At 38.3% G+C, this 21,288-nt stretch overlaps 1 protein-coding gene across 1 annotated transcript; it reads left to right on the top strand.

The window, feature by feature from the left end:
- The first annotated feature begins 1,944 nt into the window (after positions 1–1,944).
- On the top strand, positions 1,945–3,122 carry LOC128739682 (chaoptin-like). The gene is made up of 2 exons (XM_053835179.1): positions 1,945–1,987; positions 2,048–3,122. The coding sequence occupies exons 1-2, from the start codon at positions 1,965–1,967 to the stop codon at positions 3,120–3,122; spliced, it is 1,098 nt and encodes a 365-aa protein (XP_053691154.1). The 5' UTR covers positions 1,945–1,964.
- Positions 3,123–21,288: the final 18,166 nt, after the last annotated feature.

The raw sequence follows: 21,288 nt of genomic DNA, 5'->3' as shown, positions 1-21,288 counted from the left end.
TATGAGAGTTTTGGTTACATAAACAGATGTACAAGTGACTGAGTGACAAACGGGCCCCGAGAGAAATCGGGCAATCAGCTAGTTATCCATAAGATTGCTAAAATTAGTATTGTTCTAACTTCAGTATTAACGGCGCGAGTGGTGCGCAAATAATTCGAAGACAAAAAATTAAACGAAATGATTGAAAAGGACGAAAAACGGGACAGGAAAAGAAGAAACAAAGGAAACAGCGGAAAGAAAAAAAGAGGAACGAGAGAATAAAGAGGTGAGATGAATAAAGGGAAGAGAGAACAGAAAAGAAAAACACATGACAGAAAAGATGAAAAAACGAGACAGAAAAGGAAAACGGAACATTAAACAAGAGAAACCAAAATGGAAAAGAAGAATAGCGAGAGTGTGAAAAAGAAAACCGGTAGAGGATGGGATAAAACGAGAATGGGAATGCGATGGAAAAATGATAAATATATATAAAAAAACGGAAATACAGACCAAAGGAAAAAAATAAAAAAAACTGGGCAGAGAAAAAACGGGAGCCAAAAGTAGAATAAACGTGATAGAAAACAACGATAGAAATAACGAGGTATCTAAAAGAGGAAAACGGGAAAGATGAAGACGAAAAACGAGAAGGAAAGGAGATAAAAAGTATAGAGAAAAATATGGAAACTTGAAACTAAAAGAGGAAAGAGGAATGACGGAAAACGGAAAAAAGTTACAAAAAAGGGTGAAAAACAAATGGAATAACAGGACTCAAAATTAAAAAAACGGGACAGTAAACAAAAGAAAACGAAAAGAAGACACACAAAAAAGAGGAAAAACAAAACAGGAAATAAGCGCAAAAACCAACAAAACGACACAGAAAAGAAGAAACGGAGCAAACAGCGGAAAAACGAGACTGGAAAAGAGTAAAAAACCGAACAGAAAAGGGATAAAACGTGTGAGAGAGTACGTCGTAAAATGGCAATCCTAATTTCAAGTAAAACTTCGTGTTTAATTTCGTGTCCATGTCCAAATTCAAGTCTAATTTAATGTCCAATGACAACGTCCATTTCAAGTCCAATTGCATGTCCGATTTGAAGTCTAATTTGATTCCAATTTTACGGATGCATAGTATGTACTTTCTCAATTCTAAAAAATCATAAATATTTCGAAAGATTTACATTCTGAGCATTTGTTTTTGAAGCTATTAGTTTTATTACAATAATTAATAAAACTGTAAATTGCGAATACTTAAGGTTCCTCGGAGCATATGAGAATGCGATGCTTGAGGAAACGGAGCTCATAACTCCCTTCAACTTCATTGTCACCAACTGAATCGTTCTAGAAATGATAGACACTACTCCAACGTATACATTTAAATTGTTGATTATTTATAATTGACGTTTCAAATACCAAAAATAAACTTTAAATTTGAGCGTCATTTCCAATTTGCGTTCCAAGTTGGACGGACCTTTCTTTAAATGATATTTTGGCCGCGGGATTTCATGTTTTTCTGATAGTAGGTAAACAAAATTAGTGTATAAGCAAGTTAAACATGAAAACTGGTTGTACAATTATAATAAATATATGGGTCGAAGAAAAGGCGTCATTCCAGAGCATCCGCAACAAGTGGGACCTGTCAAAAATAAAATGTTTACGCATAAAACTTCCGATATTTAACAATCCGATTCTGATCTTTAGTCGATTAAATTTTTAGGTTTCACTTGCTCCGGCATACTTTATATAACACGGAGCTACGTTTAAAATTGATAATATTCGTATTCCAATACACTGTTTGACTAATCAGTACTGTCGTTCTTTATTATTGAACAAGTTTGCGATCGCAATCCAAGTGCATTCTTTGCAGCTTGCATTACGCTAGTTTTAATCCACCCTGTCTATATGCGACATGACTCTCTTTCGTTCTCATCAATTCGTTGCTTTGCCGATAAGAAACTGCGCCAGTATATAACAAACATCGCTCTGGAATGGGGACGTTTTACCTCAATGTGTAAGCTAAAATCTAATTCAACTAATATTTGTTATTACTAACATCATTTACACTAAACAGTTTCCTGTTCTATGTGTTTGTGGCCTTACCCCATCTCGCTACGGGATGGTACTACAATTGCTACCTAGATGCCAACGTCCTGCTGCAAGACGGCTGCAATCTGAAGAATATCGTCGTAGACAAGCAAATCGATGCAGAGAACATCTATTTTCCACCAACGAATATTAATTTTTTTAATTCTAATTTCTCCTCTTTCTCGCCAACCCTCGGGCGAAGATTGTCGGACGAAACGGAGCACGTGAATTTCTTCAATTGCCTATCACCAAAGGTGGCGATTCCTTTGACGTTGAAACGACTGGGAATATTCTTCAACAATCTGGAAAAGGTGTTTGCCAACTACTACGAACCGAACAAGCTGGAACAGCTGAGCATTGTTGGCACGCAAATTACGGAGATTCGTTTTGTAGAAGTATTAAATCAGCTGCAGTTCCTGCGCATCCAGAAAAATCTTGTTCGGTTTGTCAACTTCGAGCGGTTTCGTAACCTTTCGCGGTTAGAAATTATTGACCTAAGGGAAAATCGAATTTCCAGCATCGAGCCAGGGTTAGGGCCTATTACTCTACCGATACTGCGGGAACTTCATCTAAACGGAAACTATCTAATCGAATTGGACAGTAGTTTGTGGAGCTTACCGAATTTGAGTTTGCTGAAGTTGGATACGAATTTCTTGAAGTCGCTAAATTTACCGGAACTTGAAAGTTCGATGCCGCTTCTTAGTGAAATCACTTTGGGCAAGAATCTCTGGAACTGTAAGCGAATCAATGAGATTGTGGAATATTTTGCCGCTCACAGTATAAGTTATGTTTCTGGCGTTGATGCACTGGGCTGCTATTCGTTTGATTATGTGGAATATTTAAGTTTGTCGTTGATGGATGAAGTCACACTAGCTGGCAATAAGATGATTGACCTAAATGAAACTTCAAGCAGATATTTTGAAGATGCAAAATCGTTGGTGTTGGATAACTTGTTAAACCGGAATCATAAGTTAGAAAATATTCTACTTGAAATTAACTCCGGAGTTGATGAACTACGTATCAAATATAACAATCTAAAAAAGTGGATTAAGAATAAGTGATTAAAAACTTATTAGTTAGTTTATTATTAATTAGTACAAAGAAAACATATGATTGAACGATAAAAAAGAACTTTTCTTAATAACTCTGCCAATTGAAGTTATCTTATTCTGTTCTACTACTCTCACCTCATCACAATTCAAATATTTTTTAAAATGCGCGCAGTAAAGATATAAGTTATAGAAAACTTCAGCTTTGAAGTAAAAGTATAGGTGAATATAATAAAATTAAATCGCAAATATGTATTCATTACGAACAGCAGATAACTGTAGAATAATTAGCGCACACGAAACAAGATGATGCATGCAGATGCAACCAACAAAATTAAATAGATATAGAGAATAATCACCCACTGGCGCTCGTCATTTATCGTCGCCTCGGTACCGGATAGTTAATAATGAAAATGACGATGATTTAATGGTACCAAAGGACTACACGATAAACCCAGTACGTGGGCCGTCGTGTTTACCCGCCGGCGGCACGGCGGACCCAAGACCCAAGACGGCTCGAATTCAAACGGCGTCTCCCCGCCGCAGGGCCGAAGATATTTGAACGGCAAAAGTTGACAGCTGGAGGAAATTGCATATGACGATCCGGTGGTTACCGCAAACAGATTATGCTTGTTGAGCTCGCCCCTCAAATTGCCTATTTATATGAAAGTTTATTATGCTGGCTTATAAGTAAGAATTAAATCTACCGGAGGCAACTGCACTGCGTTGCCTGATGAAACCGTCAATATGCAATTCACGGCGTTACGTCGACAAACAGTACATGAGGTACCAGGAGAAAACTGGTAAAGTGGTTTGTTAAAATGAACTGGAATTATAATATTTACGCCGAGCTGCTCCTGTTATATTAATGAGGATCGATTGAGCTGTTATCTATGATTTTATCAACTTGAGAACAGCGCAGCTAGTTAAACGCGACGTCCTTGGCTGGTAATCGGATTTCTCACTGAGTGCTACAGATTTCAGATTTTTTTCGCCGCAGTCAAATATTTGTTTTCGCAGTCTTGTCAACGGTAATGGTTTCTTGAATTTATCACAGATCGAAAAACACTTTCATATTGAATCGTTTAAGGAGCCGGTTTCGATTGAGCCCTTTAATGAAACGTTCACTATCGATGCAAGTAATTTATTTTGCAAGCCACGCACAACAGTAGCGCACTCATTTTCCGCTTTTTCTCACCCAATCACTTACAATCGCAGGATGTGCATGAAACTGTCTCGGCTAATTACGTTCATTAAATTGATTTTTTCGAGCTTAATTAATCGCTTTCGTATGCTCCTATACCCGTCCGGCGTCCGGCGATAATGCTGAAGTATGAGCCACCTGCCCCCGGAGCAACGGTAAACCATTAAATCGGCGAATCGCGTCGATTTTCCTTAAGCGACTTGGTGGCATTTTCACACGAACTGCGGTTGGGCCAATTAGGGCGATTAAAATCTGGCGACGGCGACATCATCGTGGCCACGTTGTTCACGCATGTGTTGGTGAATGTGTTGCAATGCGTAAAGTCGATATTACACGTTACATCCTGCCATCTTCCTCCCTCCAGTTTTGCTCCTCCCTCCCACAGTGATGCTATTTCTCTGGAGCATGGATTAATGCATTCAAAATCGACGAAATCGTGAGTAGGATGTACAACAATGTTGTCTCGTCGGCTGAACGTTGTGCAGCGTTGAAATAGTTCGCTGAATGACAACGAGAGGCAAATCATTTTAATGAGTTAACGGATATGTTTGATGGGCAAAATGACCCTTTCTCTCTCGCCTTAACACTCACCTCCTATGCAATTTTTAATCTATCCTTCATGCATAATATATCTAACACCTTTACTGAAGACAGGAAAATTAATATTGAAGAGGTATTAGAGCTGTTTTTGATGACGATAACGAATGTTTGACAAATGCGAAAGTTTCCCTTTTAATTTCACCTCCAACTTGCAAGCTTCAATAGATGCTTTCAAATGGAGGTAACTTGCAATAACTTTTCAACTTTGAGTGTAAGTGAAAACTAATGTATAACAAATTCCGACCTATGTACAACAAATTACAAAGAAGTCCTATTAAAGTTGCAATCCATCGATGGATCACAAGGACCCGGTCCCGATCAACTACCTTCTCTCTTTTAGCGAATTCATAAATTAACCTGGTTTCGTGCTAACTCCAACCCGAAATTTATGAACGATACGGGCAGTTTGACAGATCGACCCGTAAACCGTAATCAGCCCATCGACATCTCTATATCGAGCTGCAGTGAACGTCAGCGACAGCATGTCCTGGGCTCAAAATTTGACAGCGGGCCCAAATCAGACTGCTGGCAGTTGAGTGAAACGCAATGTTGACATGCTATCTCATTTTCGCACACACGAGATGTTGGCGGCGAAAACATGGTTGCCTGCCGATGGGGTGACCGTAATGCTAGACAGTTTTAACCTGCGCTTCAAACTGAATACTGTCAGTTTAACCGAGATGCAATCTCGGTTAATTTATGAACGCTTTGACAGCACTTCGATTAAAACTGAGTGCTAATCGACCTGAGCCAGGTTAATTTATGAATTCGCTATTTGTAAAACAGTGTGCTAATGCTCTCGCTTACCCTGTAAGTATACTGTTCAACCGTTCTGTCAGCGAGAGGCACTTCTCTAGCTATTTGGAAACCTGCTTTAATCACACCGTTTTATAAATCTGGTTTGTTTAACGAAGTAGATAACTACCGTGGGATCCATTGTTAGCTGTCTTCCAAAGGTCCTTGAAAGTATGGTGCATGATTCGCTCTACCAATCTGTCAAGTCCATAATATCTGTAGTACAACACGACTTCAAGAAAAACCGTTCGACCACTACAAACTTGCTAAGCTATGTATCGACTATTGTAGATAAAATCGAAGAACGATAACAAATCGACGCGGTGTATGTTGATTTTGCCAAGGCTTTTGACAAGGTTCCACACACTCTGGCGGTTGAGAAGTTTAGGAGAATGAGCCTACCTGAGTGGCTGACAGAATGGATTATGTCGTATCTGACAGGGCGTCGCTCAACGGTGAGAGTTGACGGGGCAAGCTCTACCTCGTACCAGATTCAGTCCAGTGTTCTCCAAGGCAGTATCTTGGGACCCTTGCTGTTCGTACTTTTCATCAACGATCTTTGCGGAAAATTGAAATCCTCGAAACTATTATACGCTGATTACCTCAAATTTTACCGTGTAATCACAACACTAACAGGCTGCTGTGCGCTTCAAATGGACATTGATGCGCTCATTGAATGGGATGAAAGCAAACGTAAACAACAGTTGCATAATGTTGAAAATTTTAAAACATTTGAGAACTACCAAGAATAAAAGAGAACAATTGCACATATTGCGAAAAAATAAGTGATCACCAATGGCCGTTGCAGAAATTCAAAACCCGTCCATTTGCAACAAGCAACTTACGTATTTTACTTTAGTGGTGACGGTCCGTTAACAGTCCTGCGCCGAACGAATTATGTTCCTATAGTACTGTTGGCCCTGAGCTGTCGTTCTCCAATTCCCTCGAACGCCAACTGAACGTACATCGTCGTCGACAGCTCCCATTCATCGGGTGCGAGGTCTATCCGAAGTCTACGGGCATATTTTAGACCCTGACTATGTCAGCACACTTGTATACTTGATACAGCTCGTATTTTCCATTTGGCCACTCAGTATTGACCGTAGAATTTTAGGCTCAAAAACCCCATGCACTTGTCGATCAGTTTCCCCTAGCTTCCATGAATCCTGTTCAAAAAGGGTTACTAGTTGCTAGCAATTGTCTGCCACAGCTCATCTCATTTGACTGAATCGTACACCGCCTTGAAATCTACAAACAGATGAAGACTCTGCAAGTTGTACTCCTGGCACTTATCTAGTAACTAACGCAGGATAAACATCTTATGCGAAGGAGAAGCGACCCTTACGAAAACCAGCTTGATACTCGCCGACGAAGGCGCTAATGGTCTCAATTCTTTTTTTTGTATGCCAGAAGGGTATTGGATTATAGGCCACTGCGACAGCCCTAATAATCGTCTTCTGTGGCAGGCCCCGATTACTGTACGCAGTTTACGGACCACGCTTACCCATTGAGCTAGATAGATGCACTGAACTTTCAGATCCAGAGTTACAAAAGCGGTAGGTGTAGGATGATACCTGACCGATATTCTTTAAACGATAAAGAGAGGGGCTGTGTCCTGTTAGGAGTCCCGTGATCGTGCGTAGTTCACTACGAGCTAAATTGAGTAGTTTTTTAGCTACTGCAAAATTTGGGTAGGTAAACTGTTTGGCTTATCTACAACCCTGTGTTTGATTCCAACGTGATACTATTTCTAACTTTTCCGATGTCAGTAATACGCTTTTCACGACGGATGTAGAGGTGCCCAGAAACGATTCAGGGACAATAAACCGCTGAGCCAATCCTTATCTTACTAGGTAATCAGTAAATTCATTGCCTTCGATTCCGCAGTGGAGGTGGTAATAAGATTTTATTTCAACGAGAGAGTTCCCTCAATGTTATGCTGTACTTTCAAACTAATTTGGACACGCATTTAGCGGACTTGAGTGTCAGTAGTGCTACTTGGCTGTCCGTAAAGATACCGATTTTCACATGCCTGTACTTTCTTTTGAAGCATATTTTGCACAGATGTATATTGCTTATGCTTCTGCTTGAAAAACGGTGGGCCACGTTTCTACTGAGACAGTTTCCCTGATGCCTGGTCCGTAGACTCCGGAGCCTGTGTAGGCCCCCATTTTTGAACCATCTGTAAAAATACAGATGGTTTCAAATGGAAGATTGGACGCTCCATTATTCCACATTGAGCGAACTGTTTCAATCACCTTATATAACACGTCCATACTGGGCCTTGCTTCCATGCAGTCTGAGACTGCAGTTACTTTAGTGATGTAGGAAATTTTTCAATAATTCGATTACCGTTTAATCGGTGAGCGTTGTCAGCACTAATCGATTAATTCAACTATTCGTGTCAGTGGTGTTCGATTAAATATTCGAATATTTCTTTGATTAATTTGATTAATCGAACGATTATGAACGATTAACGAGCATTATTCGGGCTGATTGAACTATTCGATTAAGTCAACTGCTCGTGCTGGCTGTATTCGATTAAACATTATTCGAATATTCCGTGTGTTATTCGATTAGTTGAATTAATCATTTTTAGTTTTAGTTTGGCCTGGGCTATTACTTCATTTACCTTTGGCCACCATACAAGATCCTAGGCCGTGCAATAGTAGTATATGACCAAAAGACTAGTTGAGACTTCAATCCCCAGATTTTGCCAAACAGTCAGCTGCATACCCAGCTAGCCAAAGTTGCTCTCTTAGCAGCATAATCTAGGAGGACGGCTCATTTAAGTTTTTTGCCCAAAATAACTCCGAGGAATTTGATGGTATGAAAGGGGGAAGGCAATGAAGATGCGTCCAACATAGCTCTAGCTATCCCAAGTTCCTATCTAGCACCTCCACGTGGTCATACTCGGTAATGCTCTTTCCTTAAGATTGAGTAGCTAAGCTAGGAGGTGCGATGTTGCGTGGATCCCGGCTGCCTGATATCAAAATTGTATCCTCCCGGCCCCGTTGATAAGTAGCCCCAACATATATTCTAATTCTTTGTTTCGTTCTAGCTTCTCAAAAACCTACCATACAATGAAAACATTGACCGTAAAACTGGCTAATAATGTACATGGATATTGTTGGGTTGTTGTACATGCAGGACTGATGGAAACTCAAATGACGGCATCATTATGATGCAACTATAAATCTAATGCACAGGACTGCTGGTGAGCTCGTTCTATTTTTATCCATATTAAATTCATTTCATTATATATCGTTTGATAAATTCATTATATACATTATATGATAAATTCATGAATACAGAGGCATCATATGAGTGGAAGACTGGAGGATGGAGTGAGGAGTCAACCGGAATCACTAGGCGGAAACTCCTGAAGGTCTGAAACAATATTTATGTTGCACTCTTCGAACAAATAAACCATCACGTGGGTTACAGCTGGTGCACCCGAGCAGGAGCGAATATCAAAATAATATCAAAATGTGTTATTGGAAATCGAATAACTCATATCAAAATTTGGTCTTGTTTTGGCTGACATAGTTGGTAAAATAACAAAAAATAATATCAAAATTTTACTCCTTTAAAGCTAAAGAATAACTACTTGTGTTATTTGAATAACAAAGCAATAACATGACTGTATTCAGAGTTTAGAATAACATATTTTAGTATTATTAAGGTTATTCAATACAAATGCAGTAGTATATGAGATATTAAAAAATTCTTTTTATAAAATATTTATAATCTAATTGTATGTTTGTCGACTGTTGGGATTTACTTGTTGGATTTTTTTCCTTCGGCTTGATCAGTCTCAAAAATGTCAAAAACGAGCTTGGTCTCTACATCCGACAGTTTCGATGATTTATTTCATCTTTTTCAGAGGAATAGAAAATTTAGACGACAAAACGATAAATTTTCTATTCCTCTGAAAAAGATGAAATAAATCATCGAAACTGTCGGATGTAGAGACCAAGCTCGTTTTTGACATTTTTGAGACTGATCAAGCCGAAGGAAAAAAAAAAATTTATAATCTAAAATTTCTTTAATCAATAAAAAAAAATGTATCAAATATATCAAATGTCATTTTAAGGCCAAAATAAGATATGATAACAAAATCAGTTATTATACTCATCTTACCACCACTGTTTTGAATATCTACTCAATAACAAAATCTGTTATCAATGTATCTCCATATCTATTCAATAACAAAATATGCCATTATAACACAGTTTGATATTGTTTTTGTATTATTATTATTATTTTGTATTATTTTGTTCTTCGCTCCTGCTCGGGCAACGAAATTGATTGTTACATGGAAGGATCCTAATGCTGGAAGGGAATTCTTATAATCCCGGAATGCGCACCAGTGTCTCTGCTTGTGGGTCCACCCAATCTCTTTTGGTCCTTCTACAACAGCTTTAGTTTGAAATTCATTTGACAATCAAAATTGGATCTACTGTAAATCTACCCACATACACTGGCAGGGACCTTGAACTGATGGTGGATTTCCCCCCACCCATACATACATAGAATAACTCCGAAGAATTTGACTTCATAACTGAAGCTCAGCCCATTCCATTCCACAGGGGGAATAATAGTTACAATGCTGCGTCAAATTTCCCTCTGACGATAAGTACAAGTCCCATAACCAAGCTGTTTTAGCTTGTGAAGGAGTGCGTTGTCCACCAGAGCAAGCGGGAGAGAATTTCGTCTTGTGAAATGATCACGCTTTGATCACCGAATGACCGACGTATCTCCCAATGATCCTGTGATTTCTCTGCTCGAAAGCATTGCTTGAATGCAGCTCATTGTAGTGTGATCGATTTCCTTTTGACAGAGAGCCGTATTAATTGGTGCGAAGAACGTGTTTTTAAAAGCGCCCTCAATATCAAGGCAAGCACATAGTGCCGTCTCTTTATATTTGAGCGATTTCTTAATTATCAACGTCTTCCGGCGGAGATTGCTAAGCGCCTCATTCCTCCACCATGAGATATCACGGCAAACTATTCGCGTGTTTACTCGACAGTTTGTGTTATACGCGTCCGTGGTATTCAGTTCAACTGAAGTCCGTATATTATTGTGGCAGGACGCAGGACTGCGATTTTCAGTTTGATCCAATAATCCAATCTAGGTTTACAGAACAGGATACGGGAAAGCATCTTATAGGCAGAATCGAGGCAATTTTTTGCTGTTGTATTTATCATTTTCAATGACTTTTAGGACTACTCAGAAAAGCTAATATTTCTGAAAAGTTAATCGACCCATTCCCCAATCGGTTAACTTTTCCGAGAGTCTACTATATACGATTAAAAATCAACTTGGGCCTACTTTATCCAGCTCTAGTTACGAGATATTTACGATAGTTTTCGTACATTGATATACGAGTTGCTGCTAGCTGGGACTGTCTGTAGAAGGTAGCGTGTACCTGTTTGAATTTAAACTTCCACTTCTGTTCTGTGTGGTGGGTTCTTTTTCCATGGGGAATACGTGGCGTGTTGTAAAAAAATGCGTAAGAACCGTGAATAAACCTTTGAAAAAAGACTTGTGTATATTTCGAAGTCGTGGTGGAATTACCGTAGTATATCAGCAGAATAATGGCAATCAACATGAAGCCTCTTAATGATGGAAGAAAGCCAAAATTAAATTATGAAAAGGTCACGTCATATCGAATCGAATATTTCTCAACATCATTACGATTATGGATCATTTATTTGCGATATTTATGAAGGCAATTTTTGATGGCATTTATGAAATTTTGACACACACCATAATTCATGAATCTTATGAATCGGCCACGTCCGCATCCTTGCGAACGCGACGTGACTCGACGGTAGAGCACCAGCAACAACAACAACAAAGCAAACCACACAGCCTTGGATGTGTGATTTGATGGCGCCACTTGGCACCTTTATTCGATGAATCGATGAATCTGCATAGGTTCCACGACGCAAACGCCGTAATAAACCAATAAGCATAAATCAAGCACAGCTCCACGAAACCGACCGTCTGGCAGAACATCGACCAGCGAGCTGGCGAATGGGTGGCCAGAGTTGCCCCCGAAGGTCCCGACCGTCGGTCGTAGTGAGGTACCAAAATTGCGCCGGACCACTCGAGGCACACGGTAAAGCATAAATAACTCGGCCTTATATGGGTCAGATTTGCATGAAATTGTTATTGTTTCACAGTTCATTAAGCAATTGCCGATTCGGACAGAATACCGAGCACGTGCTAGTGCGTTGCTGGAGAGTCCGAGTGAAGATTACTGAAAAACAATAGGAAATCATTGCAGAACGTGCTTCGAAATAACTAAAACCTTCATACAAGAAGTTCACCTAATTGGTCTTGAGCCTGCGTATTGTTGTTCTAATTGAAACTGACCTTTCAATTTTAGACAATGACAGTACTATTTGGACTGCAAAGTGGATTGGACCAGCCTTGCTACTCTAAGCTACTATTACTGGTAAAGGCGTGGGAAAAGGAATGCAACTTTTCCCCTAAACGGTTATGATCAATGTACCTGAGGTCGCTAGATAAATATGCATCTGAGAAACAAATCGCCCGCTACAATAGCAGCGAAACTGGTGGCGAATAGTGCCGGGGTTCATTCGGGGGCAGAGGTTTGGTCGGATCGGTAATAACATGCTATTTGCGGTAATTTATAACGATTTTAAAATAACTCGCTTTCGCTGCCTCATCATCGGAGATGACGACGGTTGGCTAGGTAGGGAGCAGCCGTGCTCGCTTCTTCAATCTTCACATAAAATGCAGCAGCCCGGGCTGGGTGCACCGAGTGGTGCCCTGAGGATGCAAAAACCTGTGAAAAGTTGCTTGACGGTCGGTGGCGCGTTCAATTTCGCACCACCTCCTGTATGCATGAGCGATGTGGCGTTAAAGCAGCATTGAAGGCATAACCCTACTAGAGATTATTATATGCTACGATTCCTAACTAAATGGTTTGGTGGTTCCCAAGATGTAGGTATTTGATAAGCTTTTTGTAGTCAGTTGTTGGGATAATGTTATTTCAATGATAGTTCGCCCGGAAGGCGCGGTGAATTTCGCTCTTTATCGATGAACTCATCGAATTTTATGAATTGTTTTAGAGAAAAAGCAGATTATTACTATTATTGGCCATCGTTGCAATTTAAAATAAGATCATAATGATTGCAAAGCAACTTTGTATGTAACAAGACCTAAAACTGAATTTTTGTACATTATTTTAGAAACCAAATTTGTGTTACTTAATTGATTCTCTTTTATTTTATTTTATTTATTTTATTTACAATAAGTCGTCAAACATCCAACAAACATACTTTTTAAACAATCGATTATGGAATGTGTGATTAACAACTTCTATCTCTTACGAATATAATTTCAACATTGATTTGAAACATTGTTTCATTTTTGTCAAAGTATTGTAAAGTGTGCGATACATTGTGTTTTTTATCGACTGGATTCAATTGTAACTGTTAATATTCGGCAGGGCAGTCTTCGGAGAAATTTATCAAGACTAAAGTTTGATGTTTTCCCGACGTTTCGACACTTTGTTGGTGTCTTTTTCAAGGGGTAATATCATTTAGTCTTTTGTTCTGTTTTTTGGTTTGTACATATTACGGTCATGGAGGGTAGTAGTTGGTACATGAGTTGGAATATTTAAAAATTCAAATAATTTTTTTTCTTGCTTTGAACTGTACTGCGGAGCACTAAACTATTACTGATATTACCCCTTGAAAAAGACACCAACAAAGTGTCGAAACGTCGGGAAAACATCAAACTTCAGTCTTGATAAATTTCTCCGAAGACTACCCTGCCGAATATTAACAGTGTGCGATACATACAACATTGTGAACATTTGTTACAAATGTTCGCACATTCATTGCATAAATTTTAAAACCAGTGGTGTACAAACCAACCCAAATTGCAGTTGCCACTGACTACATTTCATGTTTAATTTGTTCATGTTGTTATTTCTTATATCTGGGGTACGAATGGGTATTTACAGCTCATTAGGCGGTAGCCTAAGCAATATTCATGAATTACGTTGAAACTATATTCGAGACAAGATTTTTATACCAGTTGATAGAATAATATTTACTGAATATCGGCGTGTATTTTAGTCTTAATGAAACGCTACTGAATTTGAGTTATAGTCGCGAGAAATGATGAAGTCGCTGCGGCTAAATTGGACCCATTTTCTATAGTGGTGTCTGTGTTTTTTAAATCCGACCGGTCGAAATAGCCTGCACAGGGATTAGATGCTTTTCAAAAAAAGATCGAAAGGGAGACCGATTGATAACGTCGGTATTGCCTAGATACCGGCTCATTGAAGATAACTAGTTTTGCAGTGACAACAGCTTGCTACTGGCGCTAGTGTATCATTGAATCATACATATACATTATACCAGAAGCAAGTGGTTGTCACTCAAATACTAGCTATGTCAACAAAATAGAAGTGTTCTCACATCTTGGTAGTGGTGTAAATAAAGCACCTAATATGCTAAAATTAAAAGCAAAATGCTGCAGGTTGCTAGTGACTGGAAAACGATTTATATTTTCATATCAGAGAGGAAATTTTATGTTCTTCCGTGATGAAAAGAAGTAAAACTGTTCTGTGACATCATATTCACAGCTGTTTAGATGCTAGAATAAGTAAACGTGATCATAATTGTGTGTTTTCCAAACTATCATCAAGAGCGGATACGCGTAAGCGATTGCTGTTGGTTTTTTCAGCCTGATTACGTGCCAGTGGAAAAACGATGGTTTTGATGTTTATTGAAGAAAATTTAGCAAATTACTTACATTTTTATACATTTTTATAATAGTTATAACACATTAAAGCTTATGAGCGCTACATTCGTTTCAGTATTGTTATATAGCGGCAAAGTTTTTGTTTGGGAAAGCGCAGCAAAAAAAGGTAATGTATGCCGAATTTAGTAGCGTGCTGGAAATACCCTCCCGTAACCAACCTATTTTGGACCCCTTCAGCAAAAAAGCAAAGTCGTGGGCTTAAACCGTCATTCGACATTACCGTTCTTTATCGACAGACTTCGCAGCCGGCTGTTTAGAGTTTACGGGGCCAGTGTAACGATCCTACTGACTCTATCAAGCAAGCACCGTCTAGCCGAGATTCGAACATGCGACGATTGGCTTGTTAGACCAGCATCGTACCTCGAAGCTAAGTAGGCGGTCCCCTTCAGCAGCTGTACATAATTTGGACACTTCCATTTAATTTTGCTGTAAGTGTCCAAATTATGTACAGCTGCTGAAGGGGTCCAAAATACGTTGGTTACCCTACTTGGCTAGACAGACGGCTTCTGATGATTGTAATAAGATATATCGGGAAATTTTAAATTGTCGTGCCACCCATTGTCGAAAAGCTTTTCATTATCCAAGAGCATCATTGCTGTTGTCTTGGATACTGACTTGTTGCGCTGGATTATGCAGGTAACTCGATGGAGTTGATAGATGGTGAATCTAACCTCGCGAAACCCAAACTGTTCCTTCAGGAAGACACCATTATCAAAAACACTCCATCAAGAAGACTGGCAACTCTGCCGAAAGTCGAGAGACAGTAACAGCAATTAGAGATGCCAATACCGAGGGGGTATTTCGAAAACCGGTTTTTCGGTATTGATAAATTCAATACCGGTAAAACCGGTAAAAAACCGGTAAAAGCCAATACTAGAAAAATAAATTAAAAAATTGTAAAATTTGTAGAAAATGTTTCCATTAATCAATGGTACTCAATTTTTTGGAACAGCTAATTGACTAGCTCTCTTAAAAAGTAATAAGTACGGAAAAAGTGTTTATCGTGTCAACTATAAAACGAGACAGGCTTTACTGGGAAACTGCATACAATTTGAGTAATACCAAAATATATGGTCTTGTGGTCCAAATTGACAGCTTATTTTCCTACTAATTTTATTAAAGCCCTGTTCTTGCGGAAACATCTGTGATACGTGGTGCCGGGTAATTGAAATATTTACAGGTTTTTCGAATTATTTTGAGTGACATAGAGCATTAGTGAATTTTGAGACACGCATTTTAAGGCGGAGAATAAATAATTGATCAGGAACTGAACATGGTCGGAAAAAACTGCATTACATAGCTCGTTTCACGCGGCTCGCAGTATGAATGGTTCTTACAAGTCAGTCTACGCTCACAGCGATGCAATCTTTGATAGTGGTTTCAGAAAACAGTCATACTGTCTATCCGTTGAGGATTGCCAACAACGAGTCAATAACCGAACTCCTCTTCCGTGATATGCTATAACATTTTTTAAAGCAATCCGTAATTTTTCACTGAAGATTTTATGAAGAGCTACAATGTGTATTGCACATTTTTACTGTTGCGCAATATTCTTAATTGTATTCTTAATTCTTAAAGTCACTATCTTTAGATTTAGATAAATATTTTCCGTTTGTTAAAATTATATAATTGAGCTGTTATTTTCAGAACCTCGAATCTTTGAATTGAATTCGCGCTATACGTTAACAATCTGAACGGCAATGGAAGCTTCTTGAGTTATTTTTTCATTAAATTTACCATGTAAAAAAATACCGAAAATACCGGTTTTTGATCACGTAAAAACCGATATTTCGGTATTGAAAAATAACACGGTAATACCGGTAAAACCGGTTTCGGTAAAACCGGTAAAGCATCCCTAACAGCAATGCTGTCTGCCGAGTTAAAGTTGAACCAACACATACTAGTGTGTGTAAATTAGAATATGGATGTACACAAACGCGTATGCAATGCATTGCAACACTCGCACACATTTGTTCCCACCAATACATGTATACACAGCTTCAACTGTGCCACCAATACATGTATACACAGGTTTCGGGAAACTGTTAAGTTGATGCACCGCTAACCGTTATCGTTCGTGTCGATGTGCATGCCATGGGATCCGCCCACCGGTCCACACATATCCCCCGAAGACGATCTTTATGCCCCATGGCAAACAGCTATTATATGTTGCCTCCAGATGCGCATAGAACGCTTTCTTTGTGTCATCCCGTCTACCTTCGTGTAGACAGTGCATGTTTATGATGGCGTAGTTGAAGAAACGACCTTTTATTCTCAACATAAACTTGCTCTTGTTGATCGTCTTCCAATCCCTCATGCGATCCTGCAATCTGCTCATCACTACAAAGCCCGTTCCTAACTTGTTGGTTATACCACCGATCTGGTGAAATTGGGCCTGGCCGTCACAGATCCTTCTCGCCTTTGCGTCAGATCTCCTACAGTATCACAATACCGAACTTTCGGGATTCTAACTGATCGAGTAGCCAACCAAACTCAGTGATCTGTAGTTCCAGATATCAAGCGTCCATTCCATGTCCTTATTTTGTCGCCTTTGTCAATGCCGAATATTACGAGTTAAATTTTCTTAATTTTTCGTATTTTTCGTAGGTAGGTTTAGGTAGGGTAAGGAACGAGTTAAGCAGTGTGACCTATTTTAATTAGTTGAACATAAATGAGCCGCAATGCACTTTTTTGTTCATATTTTCAAAATCATTTGATAGGATCATCTTCACAAATCACTTAACCATATATTTGATTCACACAAACACAATTTACTGGGTTTCCGACAAGAAATATGATGAATTAAAAATTGTTGTCCAAAAACGTACATTTTTCAGCTGCTGCAGGCAATCGCCACCTCGCTACTAACCAATCCATCACAGTTTGCGGCACTGATTACAACCGCTCTAAAAGTCAAGCACTCGATTGTCACTTACCATATTATTCACTATCTTTTTTGCCTTTCTACTATATAAATATATAGTATAAAGGTATAGAAATCACTTGGAAAACCGAAAATGGAAAGAAGGTCCTGCGGGCCGAATGTTATATACCATTCGACTCAGTTTCGAAAACTGAGCATTTTCTGTGTGTGTGTATGTATGTGTGTGTGTGTGTGTGTGTGTGTGTGTGTGTGTATGTAACGCTTTTAATCTCACTCACTTTTCTCGGAGATGGCTGGACCGATTTTAATGTTCTTAGTGTCAAATGAAAGGTCTAGGTGTCCCATTGGTCGCTATTGAATTTCATACTGATCGAACTTTTAGTTCAAAAGTTATGTATAAAAATACGAAAAATATGGGACTTCATTATCTCATAGATCCCTTAACCGATTTGAATAAAATTGATTGCATATGAAAGAGAAGCCTTACAAACCCTTAATTTCCGAATTTCATGATGATCGGACTTGTAGTTTGAAAGTTACATAAAGAAATGTGAAAAAATAGTATTTAAAACATATTTTTGTAACATTTAAGAATTAATTCAATGAAAAACATCACACATTTTATTATTATTTGAAAATTACTGCTGAGATCTATCAAACGAAACCGAGTTATTTAAAATCGGACGGTTCATTCAAAAGTTATTCAAATTTTAACACTTAAGCACCGTATATTAAACCGTTAAAACGTGTGAAATCAAAACGTATCAATCAAATGTTGATTGTATTCAATGTGTACGATGTATGTATGTATATATGTATGTATGTATGAATGTATGTATGTATGGATGTATGTATGTATGTATGTATGTATGTATGTATGCATGTATGTATGTATGTATGCATGTATGTATGTATGCATGTATGTATGTATGTATGTATTTAATCCAAATAAATTTATACAAATTTCAAACAAATTTTGCGCATCAATATATGCTCTTTTCAATCCATAGATACTAGAGCTTAGAAATGTTATATGAAAAATAGGAAGTAAACGTTGCACGGTAGTAACTTTGTAAGATTTGTTTTCGTTAGTGACATTTTAAAGGACAGATGTCTTATGTCATGTATCATGTTTTAATAAATAAATCAAAAATCACAAGCACTGGAAATCATATCGATCATATTTCTCATTCTCAAGTATGTTTATGGCGCAGTTTTTGCACTATTTTTCGACCTCATCTTGTTTTCCTAACCCTCTAACATTGTAAAAACGATGTGATCAAGTTAATGACTATCTTTTCATGAAAGTACATTCAAAAGAAGCTCAAGTTTTGATTTCCATGCAAAAATAATTATCTGAAGGAGCGCCAGCTAAGAAAAAGTTCAATTTCTCTTTTTCATATCTAATGCTCTATTCAGTTATTTTTTCTGATTCAGATATATTGCACAATTAAAGCCAAGCAAACTAATAGTAATAAAATTTTGAGATTAATCATTTTGTTGTCGAAATCCTTTTTCTTCAAAAGTGAAGTATATAATAATTTTTCTGAACTCTTGTTTTTCAAAGATGCTAACTTTTGAACACATGGTATTAATATCAAAATATCAAAAAAAATCTACCCTTTGGGCTAAAACCACTCAAAAAAAAATATCAAAAAATCTGCTATGAACATATATTTCATATTGTCAGTTCAAAACATGTTTCGTATGTGGCTCTGAAACCCAAAAGTTACGGCCGACCGATTATAAAACTAAATAAGGTGTTCATCAAATAACATAAATGACGCTTACAAGTATTTACGCACCCAAGGAAAAAAAATATAATTATTCTACGCAATACGTTGTGAATTTTACTGGCAAATAAGGATTTTGAGGAATACGGAACGGATATTTAAAAATATAGTCAAGTTAATTATAGATGTTCCTGAGAAATTAATTAATGATTATTGTGGCAGTAGAAAGGCTAGGTCACGCCGCTAAGTGGATTAATTCGGGTTTTTCTATTATCTAAGGCTTTGTCACAAGCCCAAAAGTTTTATTATTTTCTAACAAAACTGAAAACAAATTCTGAATTGACGGAACCTGTTCACCACTAGCAGCAGCTGCAGCACAACTGATGAACTATCGTGTTGCCAAGACACTGTTTCGGTTATGGAAATAAGAATTTTAAGTTTGAAATTAACTGAAACCTCCTATGGTGAAAACGTGGTTCAATACTTTCAAGAGAAATGTATGTTCATAATTAATTTTTCTTTATTAAAAACAACACAAAAGACAGCTTTTTCAATAATTTTCGAAGATTTTCTCAGTGATTTAATAAAGCAACGATGTGTTTCAATGTTATTTGCTTTGACAACACTGTTCTGAGTCGGATCGTTTGTACTGCTATATGTTTACCTCTTTTGTTCTCCCACCATCCTTATGAACAGCGAGTGAGACGTCAAACTCGCAGTTTCCCATAAGAACACCAGGGAATAAAAGAAACGACGAATACCGTTTGCCGAACGGTGCGGTGAGTGTATGCCCCGATAAACAATTTAGACAGATGGCATTTTACGCATCTATGCCGATACGCTATGCCGATTCCCAAGCAACACAGCTTGTTATCGAATAGTATAATATTACATATATCAGAACTTCTCTATTACCTGAAAAGCGCAAAAAACTTAAGTCTAATGAAACAAGAATTGAAAGAAGTATGTATCAGGTTATTTCATACCAATTTAAAACGTTATTATAGCATAAGCTACAACTTGTTCTTCCAGTAGTTTAAATTTAGTAATGGTGACGTAATAAAAACTTCGTGTTGACATGTTGACAAAACAAACATTATACATTAGATATGAGCTGTCAAATAAATTCATGTTATCCCAAAACATCTCAAAACCTTAATAATAACGACATATGTTTTCAAAGTACGTTTATAGTACGCTTAAGCGACTAATTTCCACGAATATTATTTTCTAACTTGTTTTGTGTGTTACTTGGGTTACGCATCAGATGCCGATTAGTAGGTCGCGGATAGGAACGCGAACTTACTGAATAGGGGGGAAAGTTCGAGGGATTTTTTAAGGGGACGTAAAAAAATTCAGATTTCAGGATTGCTTAAAAAAGCACCTTGCTGGTGAAAATGGATTCGGTCTGTTCAAAATTAGTTCCGCCGCTCCAACTTTTAAAGCGAAAAATCAAAAGTTTAGCTCAACAATAGTGTCTTCCAATGGTAACAGCTTGAAGAACTAAAGATAGCAAGAAGATTGGTATGCTGATATCCCCCACTTAGTCAACCCATCGCTTGTAATAAGGTAAAACAATCAGTGACCCGCTTAGACTGCTTAGAACTAGTTCTTTACCCTAGGTTGCCTCCCTAAGGCTACACTACCAAGTCTCGTCGCTGCCATCTTAGCTATAGTGCCGAGATAGAACATTTCTGAATTCAGTCGGCCGTTCCGGATCAGGGACTGTTGTGCACCGTTCCTAACCTGAAGTACAACTGCGCACTTGATTGAGGAATCGTCAAGAGCCACCTCTGATATGGGAGCAGACGCTTATAGCTGGCAAGGCTATTCTTCGGTACTCTCTCAGCGTTCGCATGAGTGCTTCCTGCCCTGTAGGTATGCGACCTTGATTTCTAACGGGGTTGCTTACCCGATCTCCGGTACGGTTGTTCGTATTTCGGCTGGTATCACGAGGAGGTAGGGATACGAGTTGCTGAATGAGAGGCTACGGACGGAGCTAGTATACTAGCTGACCCGACAAACTTCGTATTGTCACAAATTAAACTGTGTTGTACATAAATCGTGAATCTCGGATGACCTTTGTCACAATCTCGAGTTTTGCAAATTTCTGGGGAGTTCATGGGTGTTTTAATATACAAATTTTCCTCA

The sequence above is a fragment of the Sabethes cyaneus genome, chromosome 3, assembly GCF_943734655.1.
Source record: "Sabethes cyaneus chromosome 3, idSabCyanKW18_F2, whole genome shotgun sequence".
Lineage (NCBI taxonomy): Eukaryota > Metazoa > Arthropoda > Insecta > Diptera > Culicidae > Sabethes > Sabethes cyaneus.
The sequence above is the reverse complement of the archived record's forward strand: the minus strand, read 5'-3'. Positions and strand labels throughout refer to the sequence as shown.

Coding starts and splice junctions, on each gene's coding strand:
- LOC128739682 (XM_053835179.1), top strand. CDS start 1,965: ATGGGGACGTTTTACCTCAATGT. Junction 1,988..2,047: donor GGGACGTTTTACCTCAATGT/GTAAGCTAAAAT, acceptor TACACTAAACAG/TTTCCTGTTCTATGTGTTTG.